The sequence below is a fragment of the Neocloeon triangulifer genome, unplaced genomic scaffold, assembly GCF_031216515.1.
Source record: "Neocloeon triangulifer isolate White Clay Creek 2 clone unplaced genomic scaffold, ASM3121651v1 ptg000014l, whole genome shotgun sequence".
Lineage (NCBI taxonomy): Eukaryota > Metazoa > Arthropoda > Insecta > Ephemeroptera > Baetidae > Neocloeon > Neocloeon triangulifer.
This window is the reverse complement of record NW_026775556.1, coordinates 14,952,953-14,976,217: the sequence shown is the minus strand read 5'-3', so window position 1 is coordinate 14,976,217 and position 23,265 is coordinate 14,952,953. Positions and strand designations below refer to the sequence as shown.

Here is a 23,265-nt window from a genome sequence, read left to right as displayed (position 1 = left end):
TCAATAGTCCTGTCCTTCAAAAAATGGCAAAAACATCAACTACTTGTAACTTGAATGTGATGATTGACGCTTATTTCGCAAATCAGGTCTGCGACAGACCTGGTGACTTTTTAGGTCATCAAGGATTAAAATCTCTCAAAATTGTGAGAGATTTTAGTCCTCCATGACCTAAAAAATTACAAGGTCAATAGTCCTGTCTTTCAAAAAATGGCAAAAACATCAACTACTTGTAACTTGAATGTGCTGATTGACGCTTATTTCGCAATTCAGGTCTGCGACAGACCTGGTGACTTTTTAGGTCATCAAGGATTAAAATCTCTCAAAATTGTGAGAGATTTTAGTCCTCCGTGACCTAAAAAATTACAAGGTCAATAGTCCTGTCTTTCAAAAAATGGCAAAAACATCAACTACTTGTAACTTGAATGTGCTGATTGACGCTTATTTCGCAATTCAGGTCTGCGACAGACCTGGTGACTTTTTAGGTCATCAAGGATTAAAATCTCTCAAAATTGTGAGAGATTTTAGTCCTCCATGACCTAAAAAATTACAAGGTCAATAGTCCTGTCCTTCAAAAAATGGCAAAAACATCAACTACTTGTAATTTGAATGTGATGATTGACGCTTATTTCGCAATTCAGGTCTGCGACAGACCTGGTGACTTTTTAGGTCATCAAGGATTAAAATCTCTCAAAATTGTGAGAGATTTTAGTCCTCCATGACCTAAAAAATTACAAGGTCAATAGTCCTGTCCTTCAAAAAATGGCAAAAACATCAACTACTTGTAATTTGAATGTGCTGATTGACGCTTATTTCGCAATTCAGGTCTGCGACAGACCTGGTGACTTTTTAGGTCATCAAGGATTAAATTCTCTCAAAATTGTGAGAGATTTTAGTCCTCCATGACCTAAAAAATTACAAGGTCAATAGTCCTGTCCTTCAAAAAATGGCAAAAACATCAACTACTTGTAATTTGAATGTGATGATTGACGCTTATTTCGCAATTCAGGTCTGCGACAGACCTGGTGACTTTTTAGGTCATCAAGGATTAAAATCTCTCAAAATTGTGAGAGATTTTAGTCCTCCGTGACCTAAAAAATTACAAGGTCAATAGTCCTGTCCTTCAAAAAATGGCAAAAACATCAACTACTTGTATCTTGAATGTGATGATTGACGCTTATTTCGCAAATCAGGTCTGCGACAGACCTGGTGACTTTTTAGGTCATCAAGGATTAAAATCTCTCAAAATTGTGAGAGATTTTAGTGCTCCGTGACCTAAAAAATTACAAGGTCAATAGTCCTGTCTTTCAAAAAATGGCAAAAACATCAACTACTTGTAACTTGAATGTGATGATTGACGCTTATTTTGCAAATCAGGTCTGCGACAGACCTGGTGACTTTTTCGGTCATCAAGGATTAAAATCTCTCAAAATTGTGAGAGATTTTAGTCCTCCATGACCTAAAAAATTATAAGGTCAATAGTCCTGTCCTTCAAAAAATGGCAAAAACGTTAACTACTTGTAACTTGAATGTGCTGATTGACGCTTATTTCGCAAATCAGGTCTGCGACAGACCTGGTGATTTTTTAGGTCATCAAGGATTAATCTTGATGACCTATAAAATAACAAGGTCGACGTAGTCCTATTTGTATGTATTCAAAATTGAATCATTCATAACAATAATTAAGAGGTGTAACCTGACGCATGCAATGCAAAGTCACAATAATTACTTGGTAGCGGATTAAAAAAAAATCATCAATTTATGACCAACTCTGTAAATATATTATATTTTATATTTTCATTTCTTTATTAATGATTATTAATAAAACTTTATTTCTGATTTTATATTATTAGTTTGTTTTTTTAATTTAATGTTTTTACAAATCATCAGATTCTTCATAACATAGTTTTATCTCTGCAGTCACATATCATGAATGTTGTAGGTGGGTTCGTATTTATTTGTTAAGAATATAAATTGTATATCTCTCATAAATCATAGAGGTCGTTCAGAAGTCTCACTCATATATAGGATGACTGACTTCTGACGACCTCGGAGATAATAAAATAATAGCCCAAATGTCCCTAACACAAAGACGACAATTAAATTTCGTTAAGTTAACAAAAGTTCTCAACATAACAATACCAATAATAATAACAACCAGACTTATTAGAGTTATTAAATTAAATTACAAATTTAGCTCTATGAATAAAAATATCAAGTAAAATTATATTGCCCTATTTTCCAAACTGAACTTTCCCTTCTTGTCTCTAAAATACTATTGCTGATTTCTAACTCAATAACCCAGTATATTATACTAATGTTGGTTCAAGTTCCAGCGACAGCTAATTTATCATTTGCGCTCTGTGTCCTTGCGCATCTATCTGGTTCTTGGAACTAGTTCTGCTAAATGATGCACCACACCTCCCTTTTTAATAACGTATGCAGCGAGACGAGTGATGCATTATGCAATTGAATTTGTTGGCAGCGCCTAATGGTCTTCATCAATCATAAACTGCTCTTCTGCGATTATAAAAGAACAATGGAGTTGTTTGCAATCCATTATTGCTAAAGTGCATTTCGTGTTGTAACCAGATGATATGTAAAATGTGCTGTACTCACCACCAGGTAGGATGAAGGCCTCGGCTGGTGACCCACCGAGTGGTGCCTCTCTGGAGAATCATCTCTCTGTTCGAGAAGAGTCAGAGCAGATTCACTTCTTGGACGCATGTTGAAGCTCTGTAAGCATTTAAAAGTAAAACACAAAATTAGGAGAAAGTTTTAAATAAAAATGAATGACTTGGTAAATTTATTAAATTGAAATTTGGAAATTTCACATCGGATTTTTTCTATGTGTATTTCTTTAAAATAAAATGTGCTGTAATAATTTTTTTAGCTCTTGAAATAAAGGGATACATGTTACAAATGAGAACCACTGTGATTATGTTTTTGCAGGGCCAGCTCAAAAATTGGGGTGCACGCAGCAGGACAAAGACAAACAAAAAGCCGCCGCCGAATAAATTAAAAGTACATAACGGCGGTCGGCTTTTGTTCCTCGCACTGCGTTGGAACAAACAAGCAGATTTGTTCTGTAATTGGAACTGGTGCGCCGCTGCAGACAAAGAGGACGAGTGCGAGAGACTGCGAGGCAAACACAATATTTGAGATTGCACTCTGTCTGGACGCCCTCCCAGTTTTAATCAAGCGCGACGACTTCTCTCAATTAAACCCTCGTCACCGTGGCGCGCAAAAGTTCCGATCGTTCTCCGGTTACAACTGGTGTGCAGCAATTTGCGCGGCCGAGCGGATGATATTCGACTTTGTGGTCAATGGTGAAGTGCCCGCGCCTGTAAATTGCCATTTTCACTTGATTTCATTTGCAGCTGGCGAATTTGCGGTCGAACGAATGGCTAATTGGAACGTCAGATCTGATTGTGCGCGAGTAAACCTTGATTTTCAAACTTGTCAAGTGCAGAATTAATCATGTGGCGAGGGCAGGGTTTCCACTTTTGAAGGGCTAATGGACACGATCGACTGAATAATGCAAATGGATAGATAATTATGTGTCATAATTAACGGAGTTCAAATAATGTAAAGCATAAATTAAATTGTTAAGAGGTTTTTACATGGTATTATAAAAAAAAAACAGCTTTTAATAATGGAATGCATACCAAAATTTTAGTTTTCCATAAATTAATTTTTAAATTACATTAAATATCTTTTTTTTACTTCATAATTAAAAATTTATCCCTCTTAAATACCAAATAATCATGTTTACACTTTCATAATATATTGATATATTTGGAAAAATTTATTTAACGGAACTAAAAAAAATTAATATTAAATAGTTCATAAATCAGTAAACAATGCTTTGCATTACTGGAGCTCAAATATTTAGAGAAGAAATGAAAATGATTTATCAAACGCTTGTACATGCTACGCAGGAATTGAAAAGCAACATAAAAAGTATCACAAACCCGCAGCTACCAAAAAGTTAATAATAGGCTAAAGTTTATTGCTTTATTTTTTTTTTCATTATTCAAGGAAAAATTCAAACATATTATTAAAATTAATATTTTGATAATTCTTTCAATATTTATTAGCAGTCGGCAGAGTTTTTTTTTATCAACTTCGGAATTTTCAAATAAAATATAATTTATAAATCAACTCCCCATACAAAGTTTAAGTTAACATTTGTAACAAAAAATCAGAATCGTTAAAAAAGATAGCGAATGCCTGGTGTATGCTAATTATTCAGAACCACATGATGAATTGTTAAATTTAATTAAGCAAAACCTCATAGAATGAAAAGTTGAATGCCGTGCTGGACGCTTGTCAGCGGCAACTAAATTGAATTTCGCGGGGACGAAGCTCTTTCTGACCAGCAGCGAAACGAGTCCTTTGAGCTCAAAGGGTTGATAATGCAAAGCACTTCTTCCCGCCCACGCATGCAACATTCAAAGGCCGGTCTGCTTCGACAAAAGAAGTTTGCGTGTGTGTGTGTTTTGATGAGAGAAAGAATGCATGCAAATAATCTGGCTGCAGAGAGGAGAAAGAACAAGAGGGCACGTAGCAACTACAACACGGGGGAAATTTGAGCCGAAACAAGAGCAAGTAAAAATGGTACGTGCAGTGTAAAAATACACTCTCTCCAAGCAGCACCGGGGAGTTGGAATAAAAAAGTGAGTTGGCCACAGCAGCCGGCAATACGATACCCACCCGGCGCGATATTACAAACACAAAACACCAGCACTTGGGGCCGTAAAAAAGCAGGAAGAAAAACCTATCGCGTAAAAAGTCAAAACACTGCAACTCTAAGACACCTGGCAAAAATTGGACAGAGTTCGAATTGTTTTGAAGATGACATAAATACCAGAAAATGAATTTTCGGTCTTATAATGACTTGCTTGTTGTTATATTTTTATTTATTGATTAAGTAATGCATGTTAATTATCGAGAATGCCATAAAATGTGAAAGTTGCGCTATAACATTGAGACTGTGAATTATATATCTATATGTTAATCAATTCTCATATGGCATCAAGTAATATTTTTTTTTTAATTACTTCAACAAAAAGAAAACCCAAAATAATTTAAACATTTGGAAAATGATTTGTAAAATTTTATTATAATTATATCATAAAAATAAAAAAATATTTTTTAAAAAATTATTTTAAAAAATGCTTCATATAAAGTTAATTTTTTTAGTTGTTTGAGGTTATAATATAATTATTTTAAAATAAAATTAAATTAGCTACAATTGCCTGATACGTAATACTCAGTTAAACAAACTAAGTTTAACATACTAAAGAGCACTTGGGGGCCAAAGCAGACAAAAAAAAACGTAAAAAATCAAAAGCAAAAACATTTGAGCTCAAAGACGTACAGCAAAATTGGACAGACTTTGAATCAGTCTGGCTATGGAGATAAAGAAAACTGAAGGAAAACAAGAACAATTTTCTTTCTGGTTGATGGCGCTGTAAAAAGTGGTGCAGTAATTGGATGGTAAAGATGAGGGAATGAAAGACATTCGTCCCCGTAGTGATAATAATATAGAAGGGGCGAAGAGAATAATAAAAAAAAAGCTGAACGACCAGCATCAAATCTATATCGGATCAGTGGTTATGGTCCAATTTTACGGCCGTCATCTCGACGCGGCTAATTTTTAGGATTATACGTTGGTTGTTTCATTTTTACGCCGAAATTTCACTGCAACACCAACTGGCGTTAAAAAAAAACACTTTATTTCATGATTATTTTCTCACTTTACAGTAACACTGAACATTAATTTAAAAATTTATTTTCGAATTTTTTATGGACATAACTTTTAACCTCAATTTCCATTTCAAAAATAAAAATTAGTTTTGAAATGCAGCTCCCTCATTGAATCATAACTTTCTTCCGCCAGCTGCATGAACAAGGAGTGACGGCATAAAAATTCACCCTCCTCATTCTTTGTTCGGAGCGTGTCAGGATGCATGTAGGAGAAAAATTAATTCCGATGGTGATTCATTCCAATTTGAGCGAGCCAGCGTGTGTTTCTAATTTCGTTTCGGACGCGCGCGATAACGACGAGAGAGACCATCTGTGGTCCATCCTGGGAAGGGTCAAAGGCTCGTCATTCATTCATTCATCTAATTCCCGCCGACCGCAGCGCAAAGTTGGCCGTTTAATTAAATCCAGCAACGGGATAATGAGGGTCTCTGCAGAATTTTAACGAATTTTCAGCGCGTCCGAGGCGTGAAATTTTATTACACAAATCATGCGTGTGCAAATGAGTAACACTCTCGTTTCAATTTGCGAGCTTGTGTCGGCGACGGACGGACGGATTTAATTTGCGCACTGAAGTGACGGGCGGTGAAAATGCGAGTGGCTCTTGAAAGGAATTAATTGTGTTGCATTTGTTTCTGCTCTCACAGGAATTCTACTTTTTAAATTCCATGCAGGAAAAGTTTTGCATTTAACACTAAGCAAATTTAAAATTTTAATATTTTTACCTGAATTAAAAAAAAAAAAATGAAAAATAAAAATATCTGTTTCTTGGAAGAGAAGAAAATGGGCTTTATCCTCATGGAAAGAAGTTTTTAATTCCATATATTTTGTTGCTTCATTTGAGAATAAAATAAAAAATTAACAAGGATTAAGCTTAATTCTTCAGTTCCATGATCGTCTTCTTGGGTGCAAACTTTTTCAATCACATTATTTGATATTCCGAAATAAAAAATTATATTATATAATAATTAGCAAATACTTAATTTAGTATAAATCTGATATCACCATCATTATACAGACTTAAAACTTATTCAAACCCCTCCAATATGAAGTTTCAAAACATCATTTTAATAGAGCAAATAAAAGTAATTTGTTAGACCCACGGTCCTGTTTGGCCAGCCAATAATTGTTCCGGCAATCTAAAATAATTATAATTGCTCGGCCAAATAACTCCCCGGCTTTTGACCTTGAGCAGGAAAATAACCGCAGCCGTGCAGAAACTTTTGAATTGGTTATTCCGAGTTGGACAAGAGCAGCATCCTGTTAACACAATCCATTGCTCCTTTACTGTTATAATTCATAATAAAACGCTTTGGTAATTTGACATGGTCGGTCTACATTTCGAGTGACGCGGGCATTCCAAAGTCGAGTGATGTTTATGATGTATTTTATGAACGCCACGCATGCATGCTGCCGCTCAATAAAAATCTCTCGCGCATGTTAAATCGTATCAGGTCCCTGATGAATGGCTCTTGAATTGAGCCCTACGATCTATCCATATAAGCTTTAGGCAAAAAAAAAAATGCTTTCTCTAGGAATCAATAGAGTTTCTATGAACTAATGATTTTGAAAAGGCAAGTTATAGTTTTTATCAGACGGAAAATTGCTGATACGAAAAGGAGAATTTGAATCAAATTATTTTTAATGGTTCATAAAAATAATTGGTTTAAAATTTACATCCTATAAAAATTAATGAGGTGTGGGAATTTGAGCGTGAAAAGATTGCAATTTTTGACTGTGCAAACATTTCAAAGTGATCTCCGTTGGAAGGCACAAAGCACGGACCATCATCGACGGCGAAAAATATCGCAGCGCTGGTATAAATCGTTAATGCCGCAAATTGCGAGCAAAATCACAGTGTGATGAGGGTATTTGCACGAGGAGATTACAATCATCGTGCCTAAATGAACAACCAGCATGTTTTGCGTTCCAGCCGCTGCCTCGTTTTTCCCGCTACGCAAAAAGCAAAGGCTTTTCGCCGGTTAATCCTCTGGCGCGCAAATTTCATTTCACAGCCTGCCATGTGTGTATTATTTAGCTGCAAACGAGGAAATATTGGATGACGATGAATAAATAGTCATTACCAAATTGCAGAGCAGCTTTAATTTAAATATTGCCATAAAGTGCACAAACCAGGTCACATGTGAATTTGAGGCCATTATAGATTAAGTTTAATTCCACATTCACGAAAGTAATTATTGAGTGTAAGATAATTTTTAAATACAGATTGGAAGTGCCAGCCACTGAAATATAATATTTTAATTTAATAAAGTGAAAATTTTGCTACATTATATATTATATTATAATAGTTTTTTGTCGTTCTTAATTAAAAATAAGAGCAACAAAATTTTGTTAAGCACACCGTACTACTCGGATAAAATTGAATAAATTATCATTTTAAGATAAATAAATCTGAGCTAAATTATTTTGATCACATCACTTCACAAACTAGTTTATCCTCATTTCTACAAGGAACTTCCATTTCAGGCCACGGTGAAAGGAAATTGATGAAGGAAATAAACACAGGAAACAACACAATCGTGAGCCATTCTTGAATTTTATAATTTTTGAAAAGCTACCTATGTGATTCATTCATTCTGTCACTGGTTCTCGTGAATAACAAATATTCGATTTTTTTTTTTTTTTTTTTTTTTTTTGAAGAAAAATTAAATAAATTTCAAGAATCATCACCATAAATTTTTTGTTTCAAATCATTTGTTCCCTTTTAGATTTTAACAACAATTAATGCCCCTTCATCTGAAAACTTATTTGAGAGTAAATGAAGAGTTAATACGAATTGTGACGGCAAACATTTAGATATATCATGGATTAAAATACGAAAAATGCTCCCCAAACCACGGATATAAATTATGAGGGATTTGCGCTCACGGGAGTGGCAATTTAAGGGTAAAAATGGCATCAGCAGCGGGTGCAGACAGCCGAGGGGTCATTTGCCGACGGGGAGAACAAAGGACAAATTACTAGCAGCGCAATTAATATTAATTACGGGACGCACGCGGCGTTTCGAAGCGAAATGCATGCAAAAAGAGAGAAACGTGGCTGTCGAGGGACGTGGACAGCATTAGGCAGTAGCGGCGCGCTAATCGCGTGTGCACATGAAGTGCTGGCGAGAGAGTGCAATTGCTCACAATGGACCTCCATTTCTGCCTCGAATCTAATTACATACCCACGCAAGAGAGAGAAAGCGACTCTCATCTCTGTCTCTCTGTGGAGTTGGTTTTAAGTGGGTGCGGAATTATGGCAGACAATTTCGCCCTTGACGAGTGTCGACAAAAAGGGCAAGCACAAAGATCCTTGTCGCGGCAGACAGACGGACGCTTTTTCAGACTTCCTCTGCTTTGGGGTTCATATTATATACTTCGGAGCTCTTTAACAAGAAGTTGTGCACTGTTTCATAATTATTGTGGTGGAAGGCAAGTTCACTAAGTTTAGTGGTAACAATTGCTTCTCATAAATTTTGAGGCTGAGCACAAACTTGGGTTGGAAATCTCACGCAGTAGAGGTATAGGCAAAACGCAATTTAAAATTTCGGTACAGTAAATTGTATAAAGGGAGGAAAATATTAGTATAATTATACGCATTTATTTTGATCTCTTTGATTCCTGGGTTCTTTATGAAAAATGTAATAGAAAATTTAGCTTCGGCTTTGAAATGACTTAATGCGTCTAGTCCATAACATTAATTAATATTATAATAATACATTGACTAATGAAAAAATCACGTGGATAAAAACTTTTGGTTTTTAGCTGCATTAATAAACTTTTATCTTAATTTCAGTATTCATCTTGGGCGCATTGCTGATTTATTTTTATTTTGTTTAACAAAAAAAAACGAAGAGACATACTTTTTAACATGTTAAATAACATATAAAATTAACATTAAATGTCATAATTACATTTTTACACATAATGATAATAAATATATAAAAAGAAAGACAAATTATAAATAGTAAAAATGAAAAAATTAAATAAAATTATATTTTTTAAATTTTTGTAAATTATTTAATAAATTTATAGCTTGCTTATACTTTCTTTGCTGCTTGCTTTTGAGTACAGATTGAAGGCTGTCGTCACAGTTGGTTTCTCACTCTAATCCGTTTTAAGTAGGAAGTGATTGTGATTCACGACGCACAATGCCGCCCGCCATGTGCTCTTCTGTACGTTCATATTGATGTATTTATATGCACGTATGCGTACAGTACCGACAACGAGTGCAATAGCAATTTCAATCAAAGCTTTCAGAGGCTGTACGACGAACGGCTGTGCGTCGTTATTAACGACGGATGATTAATATACAAAGCGGATCGCAAGTTTTATAAACTTTAAAATTCCCTACACGTGCTAAGTTAGTTCGCTAGAGGGGCCAAATTTTCTGACCACCCCACAGACTGATTATTAATTCAGTCGGTTTGATTAGAGCAATAGCAAAAATTATGAGGTAATTCAAAAGATTTTAACAGAAAGGTTTTCTAAATTTCTCAAGTTCAGATTTCATTTTGATTTATTGCCCATTATAAGGAAAGAAAAGAACATCTGAACTGTTGAATTAATTATGAGCTAATTGTTTTATTAATTTAAAAATTGTCAGTTCTAATTTTTCAAGAGTTTTGCTAAAGGCTATTGGCTGACAATTTTGAGTTGAAATTATATTATTCGGTAAAATAAATTTTTAGTAAAATGATTAAATTGACATGAAGGGGGCCTTAGGAATGGGTTCATGACGTTCATGTATTAGGCAGCGAATGAGAAAAAGTAAGTTAAATGTCCAAATCAATGAGCAATTTTTCCCACTTGAAAGGAAAAACCAACTGGATGTAGTCATTCATTTGAAGCAAATAAAACTTCCTTGACCCACTCATTCCTGTGAGAGCAAAAAGAGCAGGTTTCATTGCATTATTCCAAGAAGGAAAATCCTACTCTCGAGATCCACCTGAGCATCGACTAAAGTGAGCACCGTTGAATCTTTTCTCGCTCGCGCGGTGCCTGCAGGTGAGACTGTTTATGCCGAAGCGGGTGGTGAGTCATCAACTATCTAGTCTGTGCTCAGCATTATTTTATATAATAGTGGCTCGTTTTCTCGCCGCTTGAGCAACTTCCGCTCACCCAACGATAATGTGTCACCAGCAGAACATTGATTCGCGTTTGTTTATTGTTATTCGCAGGCAGGATGAGCAAAAAACTCGCTTCGGTGCAACATGACCTGACTCGCAGAATGCATCGAGGGTTTCTCGATGGAGCGAGTAGAAAGTTCTGAACGTCGTTTTGTAATCCTTTCTTTACAAATTCAATTAACAAGAATTATCGTTTCATTCAAAGAAGGATGGAATTCTGTTACGAAATTTATATTGAGGATTTTTTTACTGGTGCTGATGACAGAACTTTCATTTCAATTTTTATCATCACTTTTATTAATATACAAGAGTTAGTTAAATATGGTCTTAATTTAAATTTACTCAAACTATGCTTTATCTAAAAATCAAAATAAAAAAATTTGATCTTTTCTTATTGATGTTGTGTTTTTTTGTGATGTACAAACAATAAAATAATTTATTGAAAACGCTAACCTTGAACGAAGTTCAGCATTTTTATGCTTTTCTGCCTCTCCTTGTCATCAAATAAACAACTAAACATATGCATAGAACTCAGCAAAAATGTTTTCATGGTAAATTAATAACAATTCACAATGTATGCATGTGAGCTTGTGATCTGTTCATAAACAAGCAGTCGCGACCTAAATTGAGGTGGATTGGTTTTTCATTCCAAAGGTCAGTGGCTATTAACTCACGCAATTCAAAAGAGGCTGACCCTCGCTGCCTGCTTATTAACTCGCCTCAGGGGGTTGACTTTGGCGGAGGTCTTTGCGTGCGAAATGAATTCTGCAGCACAAGCGAAAATATGCAAAGCCGATTCCTTTTGCCATTCTGATAAATTTATAATTCCGAGCATAAAAATTCGCCTGAAGATAATCTAAATTAAACAAACATGAATTAAAATTTTTATAAAAAAAAAATGTGATTGGCAACCAGAATACTAAGAATCAATGGCTTATTTTAAATAAATGGTTTTGTGTAAATGTTTATAGTTAAGTGAATAAAAAAAAAATTTGTAAATGAAAATTAATATTTAATTTAGATTTAATCACAAAATCGTTTGCTCTTGTCTTTCAGTTGCGCGCTGAAACTAATTTTAAATTCAAATTTTCGTGTTACAAGTGGCGCATTAAATTGAGAAGAAGCTCGAGGGCTTGGTCAATGGTCGCGCCGGCTGAGGTATTTAGCGCCGAAGGTAACATCAGGTGCGCTCAGGCAGCCGAGTATCGAGAAAGTACCGTCGAGGACACGAGTGCCGCTCTGTTATTGCCCGTCACCTGTTTCCACCACGCGTTCGCGCGACTTTCCGTCCAAATTTAATGAACGAACCCTCTATTCGCCGGTTCACTTCCTGCAATCTGGGCTATCTGTGAATGAGCTGACGGGCTTCCGTTGCTGATATCACCAGCTACGATTTAATTGAAGCTTTCCAAAAGGGAGAAATTGAATCGGCGAGGGTGAGATTACAAACCATTTTTCAAAATCATAAAAAGTTAGTAAATAATTTGGCTTTAGCTCAAATATGATTTTTTTTTATTCATATATTCATTAATTAAATGATATTTTAGAATTGCCTGTATAATTCAAAATACCAACTCATCAAATCGATCCAATTATCCAGTTCCTTGATTTTTATTTAAAATTTGACAATTAGATAAATTGATGGAGATTTTCTTATTATTTTTTAAAATTATAATTTAGCCTTTTTCATTTAAATAGATAATGATTTTGATTGTGGCCACTGAAATAAAAAAAATAATTTAAAAATAATCATAATATTATATTAATTAAATATTTTTAATTAATTAATATTTTAAATTTATAACATATTTATATATAAGTTAAAAATTTCAGTTAACTATAATCATTTTAATTTTACAAAGCATTATGTGAAACAAAATTATAAAATTACCTTTAGCTCTTTCCAAAAGGGTTACTGACTCACAGGATGGAGTTGTTGGGCGCCGACGCGTCACACTCGCGATCACTCTCGCGATCACGCACAACTTTCCGCACTTTTCCGTCCAGCTTGGGCCTCTCGGAGGGCCGCGGTCGGGCCACTGTTTGGGCCGGTTTGGGCGCAAAACGCAGCGTGAAACTTTAAGCTCTCCGTCAGGCAAACTAAATGCTAGACAGGAGAAATGAAAACAAGTTGGCTCGACATCACAGTCACGTGGTGTTGGAGCGCGAACCAATGGGACTCGTCATGCACTAACTATTTCTTCAAGGGCACGGCGCGCGAGGCATTCACTGCGGGCTCCTCTCTCGTGCACTGGACTCGAGCACCGGACTCGACCGACTGCTCCGTCCAATGCACCGAGTGTGCACCGAATTGCACGGCCCGTGAAGAATTTGCGGGATTCGCTCTCTCGCGGACACTATGAGTAATGGTGCTTTTTCCGAGAGAATTATTTTGAATGATGGCAGCGCTAATTTCAGCAAATTTATAATTTTTCAGTTTCCTGTTGATGTGTCTCAAACGCTTTTATACCGGATGGTGACAATTTTGGAATTTTTTTAAGAAAGATTAAATTGCAGAAGTTGATATCGAATTTTCTCAATTCTAAACAAAATCAAGGCTTGATCAATTTGTATTTTCTTTAAATTAAAATTTCTATTTTTTTTTCTTCGAAGCAAGCTCAAAATAAATTCCAAGCGTGTTAATACTCTATATTGCACATATCTTGAAGGTTTAATTGAGAACAATTCAAGTAAAATTGATTTTTTTTTAAATTTTAATCAAGTCTAGTTTAAAAATGATATATTAATAAAATGCTAGCATTAAAATTAATTTGTTTTTTAATTTTGTGGAAAAATTTCTTGATTGAGGGTTGATTCTTGATGAATTGAATTTAAAGAAAGCTTTTGATCTGTAGATTTTTTAGTCTTTTATCGTTTTTTGAAACAATAAACGTCTCTATCAATGGAACGAACTTCAGGTTTTTTTTTATTTTTGTGCTTCAACTTCAACAGATACAAATAATTTCATAATGTGTTTAAATGGGAGGAATAATTTTTTAAGCATTAATATCTCCATATAAAACATGTATTATAATGATAGCAAAAATGATAATCAATATCAAAAATATAAATATTTAAAAAATTAAATTATTTGCAATATATATGTATTACGAAATGTGAAAATGGAAATTAGGAACTTTCTCAACTTGATGTTTCAATGGGTAATAGCTTTTGTTGCAGAAATTTTTAGCTCTTGTAGATTAAATGAGTGAACGTTTATATTTCCATTGTGGAAGTTGCAAATTGTGCTCAATTTAAAACGTTAATATGCGTAAAAAAAATTTAAAAAAATCATCGATTTTTTTATTAATTTTTATAAATATTTACAATATTTTTACAACGGGGACTTAGTTAGTTAAATAAAAACTTCAAATAAAATTTTTAATAAATATTTGCAGCAGATTTGAACGTTAAAGAGAGAGAGAAAAACCAGAGAGAATAGGAAATTCACTTATCAAAGGCGGGGCACTGCAATATTGCAGCGCAACGTGTGCACCCCTAAATAGCACGTGGGGCCGCAGACAATGTGCATTTTCGGTGCGCCAGGAAGGCGGAAAGTCAAGACCGTCTGCTACCCAACAGGGAAAATTCCGAGAAAAGAAAAAGAGGCATGCAGTATGCATTGTTATCTCCCCAAGGAGGAAAACAAGGAACTCTGCGCGCCAGATACGGCGGCAGCGGACTTTTGTTTCCTTCCCCTTGCAGCATCAAAAGAGAGAAGAGAAATTCCCTGCTTACTTACTTACATAAGTACCTGCCCTGTGCAAAACAGATGGTCGTCGATGCATAAATATTTTAAACACTCGGCATTAAATTTCTTTTCCGGTGAAAAAACATTTCTTCGCTAGGCAGGAAAATATAGCAAAGAAGGGTCGCGAATTAATTTCTGCCGGCCCCTGACGGTTATGCCACCGGGCGCGCCTGCACAAAAGAGCACATTCCGCTCGGCACAATGCAATAATTTTTGTCTGCCGCCACGCACCCCCAAAAATGGCCGTCTTCAATAGCTCGATAATGATCAATTCACTGCCGCAGGTCATGGCACAAGTGCTGGAGGCGGTGGCAAAAGTCGAGGGTGGAAGCGACAAAAAAATGGGGAGGGAGTTGCTGGTGCCGTGAATTATTTTCAGTCAACAGCTTTTTGCGACGTGGTTTGAAGCTAAAGTTGAGGGTCGTCTGAAAAATAATGTTCGAGTAAAAAATGAAATTTTTTTGTGTTAAAATCCCTTTCTATAGCTGATATTTTTAATTTTACAGATTAAGATGGCCTAAATTATGGCGCTCACCAAATTTTGTTTGTATATTATATCTTAAACTCTAATTTAAACTCAAACATAAAGCAAAAATAATTCAGTTCGTCAAAATTTGAAACGAAATATTTTGAAAATTTGTGATATTATTCATTTTGACTTCTATTTCATTCCTAGCGCAGAAAAATCTACTTGAAAGTCTAGGGAGTTATTTTGCAAAGTTTTTGCAATAGTGCTGATTTTCTACCGTATGACGTGTTTATCAAGTATCAATGTGGATGGACTTTTTTAATTAAAAATAAAATATTAAAAATGTTCTAAGAAAACGATTTTCTAAAATAAAATCCAGTAATTTTTAAACAAACCAAAAAGTAACACTTTTTCATGATAAGCTAGATGTGTATTTTTTTTTAACTATGACCCCACAGCTTGGTTTGTTATTCGGTCCATTTGCTTAGTCATTCCATTTCCGCACTCGCTTCATTCCTCTTCCAACAGAGCAAAGAACTGAAAGGGTTGCGTGTGCTTCTTGTTTTTTACTTTGTTGCTTTTCCGTTTGCACTTACAGCTTTTCCTCGGAGCCCTCTCGGCCACAAACGAAAAGCACCACAAGCAGCTGCCGTAACGCGCACCACACGCACAGTGTATAAATAGTTTCATTCCTCCGCGCGTTGTTTTGTTATTTGTCGGCTCCGCTTAATTGAAAGTAAAGGAGCACCGAAATTAGATTAAAAGCAAAACAAACGAGCAGCTGGGAAAGACGCAGGCGGTAATCGACGCTAATCAGCTTAAAAACAAACACTCACGCCTTTTTCGGATTCTAGAAAATTTACCCTAGAAATTTCCTCTTCTTTTAAGAGATTTTCATGTGTAGAGGAAAACACCAACCGAGCAATCAGAGAAAAGAATTTCTGGCAGCGGTCCACGTGGCAGCAGGGAGGATTATCCCGTTGCTTGTATGTGCACTTGAGGCCGCTTTTACAATCGATAGCTCCACCCGCACTTCCATCCAGCAGCCGGGTCGTCGGCGTTTCTGCCGCTTTGGAGCGCAAAGTCTCCCGCGGGTTGGGCTAAATTTAACTCTATCCTCTCGCCGCAGTACAAATGAGCAGTGAAGCGACCAACTTTTAGTTTAGTTCGAGAACACTCGCTGTTCTCCAGAACAAGCTGCAGCGCAAAACAACTCGCTCCGCTTAAGGCAACAACTTCTTTTTGTTCTAAAGTGTTTGATGTTCGTGCAGTTCTTATTTCAATACGAGCTAAAAACGAAAACTACGTACTTATAGTTTGTTTCTGAAAGGCTATACAACTCCAATGATCTTTTTTTTTCTTGAAATTATTGTAAAATATGTTGAATATTAATACAATAAAGAAAAATTTTGATTTCCTCTGAATCTGGAGCTTGCGAAAAAAAATATAAATTATATAAATTATAAAATTGTGTAATTTTGAATGTGCGTATGATGTATCCCTGTATGGGCGGCAATAATTGCCTTTGTGGTAGATCGATGATAGAGCGTATTTCATGACCAATTTTTCAGTAATGTAAGGATTTTTTCATGAAAATTTGGTAATGTCTTGTATTGTTCTTGAGTTAAAAAATTTTCTCAGGTAATGTCTGGTTTTGTTCATGAAATTTTCGTAATGTATGGTAATGTTTCTTATTTTTTTCTTGGTAATGTATGGTAATGTTTCTTGATTTGCCAAAAACATTCAGTTTTAAATGCTTTTTCAAATTAAAATTTTAATCTGCGATGAAAATTTGAATATAGCGCCGCTCTGTTCTTTGCTCAACATGGACTTTTCGTTCAGAATTCAGAAATATTTAATATTAAATTGAGCAAAAATATAAGAAAAAAACAAAACAAGAAAAACATTATTCTTGTAATGAAATTTTTGGAATTGTATGGTAATGTTCTGGTGATGTTTTCACATTTTTAGTACTGAACCCGGTCTTGAAAAGTTGGTAAGGTAATGGTATTGAAAATAATGTTCATGAAATACGCTCTATGAGAGAACTCTAGAAAATTTAATTGTATAATTTAGTTCCAAATTGTGTTCTCTCATCTAAGAAAATTGATTATATTTTATTAAAATAGTATTTGAAAATAAGATAATAAGCGTAGTAATTAAAATTCTCAAAACATATTTCCTAAATTTGATTGCTTTCCTTAGCTCTTTTAAAAATACACTTTTTGTATAAATTGTTAGACAGAAAGCAAGGCGAAGCGATTGAATAGACGGAATGATTTTGAAAAAGTATTTTAAATTCTCTTCAATCAAGAGTTTTTTTTTTTTTTTTCAAGTTGTATCTTGACGAAAGACTGAAGTTAACTTTAGCCAACAAAATTAAAAACGTTTAAAGGAATTTTTAACATTATGCTAGATAACTTACAAATAAAATAATTCTTTCCTGTTTAAAAAAAGTGTTTTAATAAATTCGTATCTTAACATTTTTAATTTTATTGATATAGATTTTTTTTTATATTATTTTAAACATTTCAGATTTAAATTTTTAAACAGTTATTTATTATTTTATTTGGGTTTTTGTTTTGGCATTGAATATTGGTTATTCTCTTATTTTTCAATAAATGTATTTATGCTTTCAAACTACTAACTAAAAGTTAATGCAATATAAGTAAACAAAAATTATTCTAAAATACCCCTGTTAAAAATATTATATGTGAAATATTTTCTTTTTTAATTAATTTGCAAAAACGAACAAAAAAACAAAACTAAAAACTAAACTTTCTACCAATATTTTCAGAAATTTTTATAGAGAATGCAAATGTACAGTCACTACATTATAGCACGAAATACAAGAGCGCTAATTTTTGCATTTGTTCATAATTGTATCGCACCCCAAAGGGCAATAAAACACTGCAGTACTGCACGATTTTCAAATTTTGCTGCATTCAAGCGACTCATTAATTAAAACGAGAGCAAACCGTTCGCTCGTTATGTGCCATTCTTTTCAGAGAGAACTCGTTCGTTTTCCGCGTTATTTATTATCCAGTGATTAATCCGCATGCGAATTCAAAAAAGCGAACGACCGCGAACGCCGGACAACAGGCGTTGTGATGAAATGAATTGTTCGCGCGCGCGGCTCCAGAGATACAAATGTGCCATAAATGCACACAATGGTTGGTGTTAGTTCGCGGCGGACAATAATTCAAATCCCGCAGCAGCTCGACGGAGCTGTGGTGGTTGATAATTAATTGATCACACACGACCACCAATACAGGCTTGACAAGTGAGATGTGCTTTCATTGTACATGGATGAAATAGAATTGTTTAAATAGTTAATCCGTAGCATTCAACCAGCAAGACCTGATAATTATGCAAAGTGGAAATAAAAGATAATAGGTAAGATATTATTTGGCACGAATATCCCCAAATTATATTTGCTAATTAAATTAGCAAAACTTAACTAAGCCAAAATTTGTTTGCAATTCATTTTGATAAACATAAGTTTTAAATTTAACCTCAGAGAATGCATAAAAAAGTTTTTTGTTAATTAAAATTATCATTTCTTTTATCCAAAAACTGGGTGAATAAAAAAATTTTAATTTCACATTTATCTTAAAATTTTCACTACCAAATCAAATTTGGGAAAGCACCAGATAATTATGAATGTTAAGTATAGGGTATTTATTATCAATCAGGGATTAACCTTAAACTCGCAAATAAAACTTCGTGCGATTATCTGATGGGTAAATACTAAATATATTGAAATTTACACACATATACTTCTAAAATAAAGTAAATTAATTTTAAAATTCTACAGTAATCTAAAATAATGATTAATTAATGATTCAGTTTTTGGCTCAGCATAAAATTTGAATTAATGCAAGCACATTTTAATTTGTACTAAAAAACATCATAATGATTGTCATGACGCAGTGCAACTTTTATCAAATATAATGTACTAATTATTCAAATCAAATTGAATCCACTACGGAAAGAGAATAATTGAAATGATCGAGAGCACGTGTCTGGTCGGCAATAAAATTAAAATGCGCACCGCGTCCTCCGCATTACTCGGCCCTTTGCGCGAACATGTTTCGCCCTTAATTACTACCAGCGATCGCCGTGCGTTTCGTTATTGCCTTCCGACGAGTCTCACTCGCCCTTTCTATTCTGCGGTTATTGCGGTCATTTTTCGCATTCGCTTTCAAATGCTCGTAAAAAGTGCAGCATTCAATTATTCTTTTTTGCATGCTGGGTGATGAAGTCTGGTCGCAGCAGGCGCCTGCGGGGGCGAAAGTCACCCCCTTCGTTCCATTCCAATTTATGGACGGTGCCCCTCCGAGTCGGGCTGTGTGTTGAATTTTATGGCAGGCGCGTTTTGACTGGAGGCCAGGCGGCGCCGCGGCAGACGAGGTTCGTGGCTCACTCTCGTCGAGATTTCGCGAAACAGGGACCATGCATATTGTTTTTGCTTAAAATGAATAGTTTCTGATTTAGAGAATGAACTGTAGTTAACTATTGTTTTCAATTTTTACAAGTGACCTCTAAGAAATTTCAATGTAATGCAATGTAGTGTTAGTAAAAAAGTAATTATACTTTTAAAATCAATTTTTAATTATTTTTATTAGAAAAAAATAGTGTAATAAAAAAATGTTTAATAAATTGCATTAAAACGTCAGCAAAAATTGTCAAAAATAATTCAATAATAAAATATTTTTAACTTCCAAATGTGTAAAAACAGCTGTAGCTAAATCTTTACATCATTTTTCTTTCAAAAATATTCTTGCAACTTGCTGAATAGTTGGCCACCGGCTTCACTGTGAAGTTGAGACGGTTGCATAAGTTCTACCTTCTGTACGCGACCTTTATAGAGTGATGATGAAATATCTATATCTGTAAAGCACTTCAAAATTGTTCTCTTTATCAAATATTTAACAAATCAAAAAGCATAATTGCTTCATAATTAATTCACTTTATTTTGAATTTTATAGTAGAAAAGACTCTAAATAATATCAAACATTAAAAACCCTAACCTTCCCCAAGACCTTTGCAAGGTGGTGAGCTTCTCATCATTTAATTTAAATTATTTGTATTCAATTTTCTTCTTTGCCAAAAATACAAATTAAAAATTATTGCCAAATTTGGTGCCTCAGACTTATTACACATTTCTTAAAAGGCAGCATTTTTTGCAGCATTTTTTTTTTTTTGCAAAATATTATGTTCATGACCTTGTTTGATTCTAGATTCTTCATCCATTTCCCATGTATTATTCTGCTGCCGGTTTCCATAAAACACACGCGAGTGTGAACTTGGCATTATGCAACAGTTGAGAGTCGTCGTCATATATTTAATTACCCTTTCTTGACTTGTGTTTTGTGTCACTTTGTGTCGCTAAAAATGTCACGCTCCACGAGCTGTGTCGAGTTTATCAAGCTTTAGAAATCTTCCTTCCAAGATGAAAATAACTTGTTGCTTTTATATCAGTTTTCCCTTAAAAATTAAATTATTAATTTTTGAGTAACCCCCTTAAAAATGGTTTTTTTTTTTAATTTTATCCAGATATTTTTATTATTCTACTTTTTCGAGCTCAATCTATGAAAACTTCGTTCTAGTCCAGAGAGCCTAAAACACTCTTCAGAGCTCAAACACGTGAAGATTTTCGTGGGTTTTCCCTGTCTCGAAGCCTCGAAAACATTTAATGCAAAGTCACTAGCAATCACTAGGTGCGTCACTTGTGGTGATTATTGCATTGTAATTGAACTTCTTGCGCACATGCTCTTATTATACATTTCTCATAAATATTTTTTTGTGCATAAGACATCACTGGATAAAAAGTAAAAAATGAAGGCGGCGTTAGAAGTAACGACGAGATTTCTTGTAATTTATATAAAGAGCTTATCCCATCAAACGCACGTGTGTAAGTTACGAAGGCAAGCAAGTTTAGTGCAAGGATTAATCATTTTTGTAGTTCAAAGTTATTTAACCGATAAACAAGCTGCGATTGAGCGTGTGAAGTTCATTTTCTTAACAAAATTTACTTATTTGTTTATAAAAATTCGCTTATAATTGCTTAAGTCTAATTAATTTAAATTATTTAAAAAGAAAAGATAATTGAATAACAAAATTTATTAAGACTGATGTTAATAGTTTAAATTAATTCTAATTCATGACGTTCATGAGTAATTAATATAATATTTTATAATTATACTTTCACTAATTTTTTTAAAAAAGCCTATACCAACAACACAAATTTCTGTACCAAACACAATGAAAAAAACATTCATTCCCACCGGATGAAAATTCATCAAATTGCAAATTGGATGTGATTATAAATTCTGATCAGTGGCTGCACCCATGAATATTTACACAAAATGCAACCGGCTTTATTATTTTGAGCCGGCAATCGCATTTTAATTAAAGGTCACCCCATCAGCACCGCTGCAGGTAAAATGATAATTGTGCGCATCTCATGCTCATGCGACGTCATTCAGCGGCACCAAGGGCAGGCGACTCACAAAGCAAGAGCACAATGTACATTAAATGTGCGCGTGTAAATCCGCGGCAGAGCAGTCGGCATGAAAAATTAGCCTCTCGGTTTCCTGACGCTTAATTAGCCGGCTCGAGGTATTTAAGCCGCGGCCGCGGTCGAGAGGAGCACATTGGTTTTCCATCATGAACTCGCTTCACATCTTGTTCGTCGTCGTGATTGCGGCCGCCGCTGTCAGTGGCTACCCTGAGCCACCCCAGTCCAAGGAGGTGAGTTTATTAATTCAGACATAGGAGCACAAATCTGGGCTTATATCGTTCTTCTGGGACTGCAATCTTTTTAGTCTTATTGAGTCACTTGCAATGGGTCTTTCCCATTGCATTTTAAATCTTAAATTTTTAATTATAAATTTATTTAAAAATATCAGGTATTGTTGATTGTTTCTTAATTCTTCACTTCATAACAATTCAAAGATTTCATGGTAAAATGTCAGCCCGAACAAAAGAGCACAAGAGTAGAATTTGAAATTTAAATTTAAAAAAAAACTAAAAACGATTGAAATTTAAATAGATTCCTTTTCCATTCCGGAATTTGCGAATGTTGGTTGAGAAAACAAAAATGCAGGTATTTCCAAACACTATTTATTCAAATTTTGATTGATAGCAGTTTCTTTTCTTTTTGATAAAATAATTTGTATTTTTAAGGCTACCATCAAAATTTTGAGAAACACGCAAGAGGTGGTGAAAAAGTTGTGTGCTGAGCAGACAAACGTGAAAGCAGGTCATTAAAATTTTACAAAATTTAATAAAAAAAAAGTCAATGAGAATGTATACATTTTCAGAGGACGTTGAAAGGTTGAAGGAAGGCGACTTTGAAGGGCACGTCAACAGCACCATGGTAACATTTAATTTTTATTTTATTTAAATTTAACTAAAAATCTTCTGATGTGTAGTGCTACATCAACTGCTACATCAGCGGACTGGGAGTGGTGAGTACCATTGAAAATATTTCGCACAATGCGTCTAATTGAGCTCCATTCAAACACACCTTGCAATTAAACGTCCATTCAAAACCCCTGCCAAAAGTCCAAACCACTGAGCTCTGACCACTATAATTTCAAATGGGCTCGAATTTTAAATCATATATTTTCTTTCAGATGAAGGACGGTGTGTTCTTGATCAAGGAAATGACTGAAGCCGTCATGAACATCATGCCCCCTGAGTTGGCGCAGAGGGCAATCAGCGCCATGGAAATGTGCAAGGAGCCAAGTGAGAGTTTGTCTTTAAAGTCAAATTGCAAAATTAATTTGAATTTGTTTTTCAGTGGGCAATGACAACTGCGAAAAGGCGTTCGAGTTGTCAAAGTGCTTCAAGACCACCGACGCGGAAGTAAAGAATAAATTTAAACGTTTCTTCAGAAAAGTAAAAATTGCCATTTTAACCCGTTTGCAGATTGCAAAGAAGCTCTTCTACCCGTCCAAGGACGGCGAGTAAGCCAACTGAGACGCTCAGGATGAGGGGCAGATTTGTATCTAGAATTGCATTTTTGCGCAAAATTTGACTTGTGATTTGTAGATTTTAATTGCGAAATAAAATGAGTGGTTTAAAAACCATATTTCCTGAAGTATTTAAAAAAAATTATTTTATTTTCACCGATTTTTC

General features: G+C 34.7%; 2 protein-coding genes across 3 annotated transcripts in view; one reads left to right on the top strand and one right to left on the bottom strand.

The window, feature by feature from the left end:
* Positions 1 to 23,265, bottom strand: part of LOC132199522 (protein sprint) — a 217,233-nt gene that overhangs the window by 111,566 nt on the left and 82,402 nt on the right. Inside the window, exon 4 of the mRNA XM_059624321.1 lies at positions 2,617 to 2,733. Coding sequence (XP_059480304.1) covers positions 2,617 to 2,724 — 108 coding nt within the window. The 5' untranslated portion in view covers positions 2,725 to 2,733. The remainder of the gene's footprint in view (positions 1 to 2,616; positions 2,734 to 23,265) is intronic.
* LOC132199525 (general odorant-binding protein 56d-like) lies at positions 21,719 to 23,212 on the top strand. Of its 2 annotated transcripts, XM_059624324.1 has the most exons (8): positions 21,766 to 21,873; positions 22,175 to 22,228; positions 22,309 to 22,384; positions 22,446 to 22,501; positions 22,557 to 22,592; positions 22,761 to 22,872; positions 22,928 to 22,992; positions 23,056 to 23,212. In XM_059624324.1, the coding sequence occupies exons 1-8, from the start codon at positions 21,790 to 21,792 to the stop codon at positions 23,095 to 23,097; spliced, it is 525 nt and encodes a 174-aa protein (XP_059480307.1). In that variant the 5' UTR covers positions 21,766 to 21,789; the 3' UTR covers positions 23,098 to 23,212. The 2 variants fall into 2 exon arrangements, with proteins under 2 accessions (XP_059480308.1, XP_059480307.1); XM_059624325.1 differs by lacking the exon at positions 22,175 to 22,228 and having other exon boundaries at positions 21,719 to 21,873.